General features: G+C 39.4%; 1 protein-coding gene across 1 annotated transcript in view; it reads right to left on the bottom strand.

The window, feature by feature from the left end:
• Positions 1-717: 717 nt before the first annotated feature.
• Positions 718-8,051, bottom strand: part of LOC146857617 (uncharacterized) — a 191,376-nt gene continuing 184,042 nt past the window's right edge. The window contains exon 8 of the mRNA XM_085646835.1: positions 718-976. Within this exon, the coding sequence (XP_085502961.1) occupies positions 820-976 (157 nt within the window). The 3' untranslated portion in view covers positions 718-819. The remainder of the gene's footprint in view (positions 977-8,051) is intronic.

Below are 8,051 nucleotides of genomic sequence, written 5' to 3'. Positions count from 1 at the left end.
ACTGCAACAGCACTCTCCTGTCCTGAGAAATCGTAGCCAGACAAACAGCTAAACACACCTTTATGCCAGTGTGCTGCTGGCCTGAAAGAAATGTAAATGTACACACCGAGTTAATCTGCAAATCCTTTTCATTTGCAGATTAACTTGTTGTGCACATTTGCATTTCTTTCAGGCCAGCAACACACTGGTATATGTCTGTCTGGCTTCGATCTCCCAGGCACCTGAATAAAACTCCAGGGAAAGTATTTTAACTATGTCTGGAACATTTCTTTTAGCATATGAAGAGCGCGACCCCCTTCCCATGCCTCCACGGCCCCACTGGGGGTCGCGCCCCACAGATTGAAGACCTCTGGTGTAATATATACAGAGTGATAAGGACTTATATACATAGGTGGGGGGGGAGAAAAGGGGGAGGTTGGCCAGACAAATATCTTGAACTTATGGTTCTGTTGGCGGATCCTGCTCCTTTGGGTGTGCAGAGCCTTGGTTAGTCTGGGCATTGTATGATTGTCGACGTTTCAACCCGTGATGTGCTCCATTAGGTAGTCATGGGGTTTTCAAGTACAGCAAAATGGGACTATAAGAATCACAGGTCTTATGGAAGTAACATGTATAACTGTCCCAACAGCGCTGCTAGGTAACTGAGAGTGAACTATCAGTACACTGTGAGTTATCTGTGCATGTTTTAAAAATAAAGTCGATTGGGAGCCTATCATAAGTAGATGGATATATATTTTTATAACACAGGCTTTTTTTAAATTTAGATTCACTTTGCCAAATTGACAGAGTACGTCAGTGTAGCTTTTCCCTCTTCTCGTTTTAATTTTCTCCATCATTCGCTGGGAACCAGAAGTACTCCACAACTTTCTTTCCTCTTTTTGTGGACACCGAAGAGTGTTGTTCAACTGCAGACAGTTCATTGTGTTGCCATGCATTCCCATTGCCGGAACCTGGAGCAATTGTTCTGTATATTATCCTAAAGTAGACAAATAAAACACGTCATTTTTAGGCATGGACTGGCCTTTGTTACTTTATGTGCAAAGATTTTTATTGTTAGTGATTAACATACATAGTTCGGCAAATCCCCAGCACTCGTAATTATTACAATTTCAAAACGTTTTTAGACGTGTAAGTCAGGCAAAAAACATTGACATCAAAAAATCATATGCGAGGTTTTTCTTCCTTGTTCTTTATTTTCCAATGGAACATCCTAGTCACAGCCAGCATGTGTTTCGTCGTGTAGGGACATTAATCCCACGACTTCCTCAAGGCTGTGTAAATTAAAAGACAATAAATACCATATGGCATCACAAACTTCTGAAAAGAGGGGTCGTGTAGGTATACATTACAAGTCAAAATTGTCTTGAATAAATACAAAGAGGTTTCACATGCGGTGAAACAGTATACAAAGATATATGAATAAGAATCCATTAAAATCCGAAAGTGAAGAGATGCACATTGCAGGTATATACAAATAATCATTTGGAAAGAAGTGTACCAACGTGAAAAGAGATCAACAATTTGTAGGTATCTAGTAAGACTAGCGACCAAAAGGGATGGAGAGAAAGGAAGGGCGTGAAAAAACAACGTGACCTGATCCCGCCTAGTAAGATACTAAATTACTAAGATACTAAGTCGTGATTAACGAGATGAAAGTGACGTAGTGAGTGACAAGACAGCATGCCAAACATAGTGAATCCACTTAAAACGAGGCCAGTGGCCAAGCATATTTACCTATTTTCTTATTCAATAGGATCTCTATTGTAAGAAGACACAATAAAGGGACAAGTGCGTTAGTGCTCTAGTCCACAAGGTATTATTGATTCTCTTTGGTGAGTGTGTACAAACCAAACCTACTTGTTATGTGGTTAAAATTCCAGACCACATGGGGGTCAAATCCAGGATGGGGACAGTCAAAATCTACGGTCTCTTAAACAACGAAGCGTACGTTTAGCGCTGAGCTGTAAGTAATAAATGTGCCAGTAAGTACTAATAAGTAGACATATACTAACGGGTAAACACGTGATCACCTAATATTATTATACAGCAATTATTTACCAAGGCTGTCATTATATCTCTCAGTCAATGAATATCGAGAATCGTTTAGCTGTCATGAGCTCACAATTATAGGTGAATACCTCATATGTACGTGCCACTGGGTCCTTAAAATAACAAAGTCTCTTATATTCGCTAGCTATAATCACAGTTCACCAGATCCCTACCATAATAAGCATATACTATGCTACGTTCAAACAGTAAATTTTCTCACCCAACTTCTCAGTCGGTATCCCGTTATCTTAGTCTCTTATATTCGCCAGCTATAATCACAATTCACCAATTCCTAATAAGATAGGCGTTAAACATGCTACGCTCAAACAGTGAAATTCCTTACCCAACTTCTCAGTCGGTATCCCGTTGTCTTAATCCTCCCATCCAACCGATACAGTAGAGCCGAGTGCAGCTATCCGTGAATTACGATCTCTCTAGTGTGGCGAGCAAACGCAACCAATATACTTCCGGGTCGCGTGCAGGGTCTCGCGTCAAGACGATAAACATAGAAATAAGACTATGACGAATCATATAGTCTTAGTGAGTATTCCTCCGTAAATATCTAATGAAGGAGATATCAGGTCACCATTTCAATAAAGTTATAATTTAGAATATGTTTAGTATTAGTAATTTAAAAGGATTTTTTATTTGAACTATGTGAACATCAAGGAATCTTATTGCCATATTTGCAATGCGATCCAGTGTTCCTAAATCGTCTCAGATTGCCACAGAACAACAGAAAATACAAAAGCAGCAGAATCCGGCGTGCACTCGATTAATGTGTGTCATGGATATACTATTCTCTAAGTAGGAGGACAGCATGCTTAATGTCCTTTGCAATCCTGATGTGCCAAAACCGAACTCCAGGAGCTGAGTCTTCAAGTAAGAGGAACGAACTGAGTGAAACACTCATTCTCGCGCTGCTATATTCATATTTGTATAACAACCGTGTGTCCTCCATTCTCTCCATCTGTTGTGGTCTTACATGAAAGGTATCTTAGTTTCATAAAGTATGAAACAGGTTGTGTAATCCGAATGGTTGTACATACCTAAGGACATAGACATCATAACACAGAACATTATTAACCTATATGATTTGTTCGCCTTAATTAAACAAAATTGTGATCATTATGTCCATCAATATACATAGTGATTACTGTTCTCATTTGGTCATAATAACTGATACATTATGTCTATGTATGGAACACATGGAAATGAACATGAGAGGGCACGCATACTATCTGCCCAGGAAGTAATGTAGCTCATGATCAATATTTAAGCCACATTCCGTGCTCCTCAATTTTAAAATCCATAATGCTTCCTTGCGTCTAAGTGTCAGTTCTCGGTTTCCACCCCTTGGGTGTTTGGGTATATGGTCAATGCCATAGAATTCAAAACTCTTATTAGCTGTTTGTTCTGAGCAGATAGATGTATGTGCTGCTATAGGGTATCTCATATCCCCGTTTTTTACCGCTCGTATGTGTTCCCCAATTCTGTTTCTTAAGGGTCTGATAGTACTGCCGATGTACCTCTTCCCACATTTGCATTTGATGGCATAGATCACAAATTTGGTCAGACACGTAATATTGTATCTGATTTTATATGTTTTTCCACCTGGTCCTTGAAATTCAGTGATTCTGGGAAGCGCCCATTTGCACGCCATGCAATGGCCGCAACCAGAAAAACCGATAGAGTGTTGCGACAACCAGTTGTCCACATGCTTTGGTATTGGATAGCTGGGGCTCAGAATATTTCTGAGTGTGAAGCCTCGTCTGTAGGTGATATCTGGTTTATCTGTGACTACTTCATTTAGGGATTTGTCTGCCTTCAGTAGATGCCAGTGTTTATTGAGGCTTCTTTTGAGAATCCCTGACCAGTTGTTGAAGCTAGTGACCAAACGTATTTTGTTGTCGTCTTTGTTGGTCACTGATCGATCTTTCAAAGTATCTGTTCTTGTGACTGTTTCAATTCTCTTCTGTAGAGTTGGTGGTTTCTCTACACCTTACAGCTCCGTCATATAAATGAATGTCAACATATGAATGTGAATTTCCCTTGAAGCGCCAACGTACCTATGACCGATACCACAACATTTTGATTAATGATTAACATACATAGTTCATTTCATAAGCCTTTTTTAAAATAAAATTGATAACAGAATGGATATAAAATATTCTATTACAGAGACTTGAGAATGCATAATTAGTTCAGTGCGACTGAAGTTACAATTAGTTTTCTGTGGGTCATAAAGACTTCAAAGCACAATTGAATATTGAAACGTAGCTCCCTAAATGGTAATAATCGACATCATGTTAATAATCAACGCATAAATATATAGCCGGATCCACAGATATAGGACCTCCTTATGGGTCATCCTATGTTGGATGCCATAATTATGGCAACCGGCAAAATCTGACACTCGGCGTGTTTGAAATTTATCTGGGGCAATAAGAATTGACTATTCTGAATTTTGCCGCACAAAAATGTGAGTGTTCCAGCATTTATCAGACATTTTTACTCCTGTATGTAATAGCAGGTCTGACTTGCTGAAATTACATGGGAAAATTGCAGGGTGAGGTGTTTGCAACAAAACTTCGAAATCTGGTATACAGGGGCGGCTCCATTGCTATGGGGGAGGAGCGTCGCCTCACTGCTTTCTCGCAGTGCGAGAAGCAAAAACATACAACGGTAATAACTTTTAGTTGTTACCATTTTATGCTTATTTTGCCGGCAACCGCTCTGCTTAGGGAGCAGGGCAGGGGAGGTGTGGTTTGCCCACTCCTGAGTGTAAAATAACTGTGTGGTCGGCCCTCTTGGGCCGCCCAAACCAGCCATGCAGACTCCCCTGTTCTCCATTGGAGCGTTGTGATTGGCTTAGTGGTGGGAGCCTGGCTGCCTGCTTCCTATTCCAACCTGGAGTCAGACACAGGCGAGCAGGAGAGAAGATGTGGGACTCGGCGGCGGTGGAGTAATCGGAGTTACCGTACATACCGAATTTAAACGGCCACTCATCATGAGTAATAGCTATAAATCTAGATCCGTAAGGCAATCCTTTGCCAATTAACAAATATTTCTAAATAAATGCCAGCAAAGCTCTGCCTGTTGCAACATTCCAGGTGTACCCCTGGGAAGATCCTGTGATTTCCTTTTGTTCTTGGTGGTATACAATAGTACACTTTTTCATTGGGGAAGACAGCATCTCTGTACAATGGCACATTGTTTTTTTCTTCAGGGTGATAAACATTCTCCTTATTCTACGCCCCTGCACAGTTAAGAAGTCTGCTGTTCCCCATTCCACCATGGAAAAAGAATTGGTTCAGCACTCCTCTCGAGAACATTTCTGACCAAATTAGTTCAGTAGCGGACATGCCAATTGCTCAATCAAACCATGTCACGATCATGTCATTTTTGGTTCTTATGTTATTGGTTGATTCAAATATTCAAATTGCAGACAGTCAACCCTGATTAGTCATGGTCAGCATGCACTGCTAATTGCCTCTCATATTACATCACTCATCACAAGTTCTGTGACATCATTGATAACATCACTGTAACATCTGAAATTACATAACTGATGACAACACAGTGCATGGCGGGGGCACAAATTATAGTTACTTTAGTGCATGAATTATAGTTACTTAAGTTAATTATAAATGGTGAATTTCACCGGTTTTGTTCCATTAAAATGGCATGTTTTAACTGACATTTTCACCTAAATATAACGTCCCATTAACATTTGTTTTTCTCAATGAATTTCAAAGTTAAAAACAATATTTATAAAGTAAGGCATTATTAAAGTTACCAACTATAACCCAACTAAGCTTTTTTTCAATGAATATATCTTTCTTCAAAGTACATAGATGTGGAGTTAAGAGTACTTAACTCTAGCTACCTCAAATAGATAGTGGTATTCAATACTCTGGAGTCACTATTTTTATATACAACCCATATGGAATATACTCAAACCTCTGCACTGTTTTGAGAAAATAGATGAATGAATGAGTAATTTTAGATGAAGCAATTGCCAGTGTTTTCTCAACACAGTTTTGCCAGAGATCCTAATCCAGTTACTCATTCAGAATTATACTATGTGGTAGAAGTGGAAAAATTTTGTACTGACATTTAAACAATCAATGCAGACATCACACTAATTGTACTATGTGACCATGCACCAGCCAAGAGCTCCTTCGATCCCAGCATCACTCAAAACAAAACTTCATAATGGAGGCTAAACTCAGTACTACTTTACAGACAATAATTTGTTGGTCAAACCACATCTTTCACTGAGAAAATTCCTCAAAATCAAAGAATGGGTCGAAATTTCCACCAAGACTTCATGACACACCTACAAGACTGATCTCTGGAATGAATTCATACGTTGTTAGGCATTAAAAAAAAAAAAAGCTAAAGGTAGAATTGAGAAAAACCTTGAATAAAACAGAAAGCTGGAAAAGGCTTTAACAACGATGAATCAGCCCTCCAAAAAGTGATGAACATGAATCTAGAATACAATAAAATATCCACAGCAAAAGAAACCTTACTTGCAATCGAAGCAAAATACCAAAAATTATGTAACTGTGGAAAAACCTTAGAATATTACCTGAGGAATAAGAAAGAAAAATCCAAATTCACCTCCATCCTCACCATAAAAGGACAAATCAAAATTAAAAATCTTTCAAGAATTCTCCACAATATTTTATAACAGTGAATATATCAAAAAGTACTTCCAACAGTTACCAAAGCAACAATGTCTAGAACAAGATACTATAACTCTTGAAGGAGACATCGCTGAAGAAGAGATTTAAAAGATCAGCCAGGGCACGAAGACAAGCAAAGCACCTGGCGTGAATGAGCCCCCTGCAGTGTTCTACCAATGCCTAAAACAAGAATTGATACCAAGAATAAATTTTCTTTTCAAACACTATAAATAATTAACCACCACAGGAATAATTAACTGAAGTCACAATAATCCTCATTGCTAAGACTAGGAAGGACACATAAGCCACCAAAAACTGCAGACCAACCTCTTTAATACTAAGAGCAAACTTCTTGCCTACAAAATATTATACTACACCTCTCTGAAGCAGACAAGATAAACCTACATAAAGGCAAGAATATCAGCTTCTAACAACAGGTTTCTCACTAATCTAGCTGCAGCAGGGAATACATAAAAATAAATGTGTGCGGAATAGTATTAGATGCTGAAGAAGTCTTTAATTGTATCAAATGGAAACACCTGTTTTGTTCATCAAAATAGCAAGGGCGGTTGGGTGAATACAAACAAACTTTGACCACTCCCCACTCCTCCCCACAGCGTTCATAGAAATTGCTGCATCTAGGAAGGTAGCGGTCACCAGACTGATGATAGCACTTCAGCCAAAGTATCTTAACAGCCTGAGATTCATGCAGTCTTTGGCAAAGATTGTGACAGACTCACACGGAGACCGCAGCAATAGCAACAACACAGGAACACATCTTTGAGGTCAAAGATAAAGGGGTGGTCATTTTCAGGTGGGGCATGTTGAGTTGTGATTAGAATAATAATGCCCTAAAGCACAGTATCATCCTAGTCCCACAGCTTAGAAAGTAGACTGCACTTCCGATAGAGACTTCTAACAGCAGAATCCTCACCTTTTGAAATCTCAAAATGTCAGACTGGGTTTGGAAACTTTTGCAGAGCAATTCCCTCCAGCGCTGTCAGGTGTTGTTGTGCAAAATCGTGTCACCATGTGCTACTCCGTCTTGTACGGATGTGACCTTGGGATCAGTATATATGTCACCTGCTTGCGCAGGTGTTAGTTCCTTTCTTTCCACACCAACTGACACGTATCCAGAGCTCCAATTGTCATTCCACAGTTTTGGCAATTCTCATCAAAAATGTACTATCTGGTGTACCCATTAGGTTTTAAACCATGCACGAGATGTAATCGGCCAATGTCGGTTACTGCTTCACAAAATGTCTGCTTGTGATGTCTTTGCTCCAGCCATGACTCAAAGTGATGTCC

The sequence above is a fragment of the Triturus cristatus genome, chromosome 3_2 (genome assembly GCF_964204655.1).
Source record: "Triturus cristatus chromosome 3_2, aTriCri1.1, whole genome shotgun sequence".
Classification (NCBI taxonomy): domain Eukaryota; kingdom Metazoa; phylum Chordata; class Amphibia; order Caudata; family Salamandridae; genus Triturus; species Triturus cristatus.
Note: the sequence above shows the minus strand (reverse complement) of the source record. Positions and strands in the feature narration are given on the sequence as shown.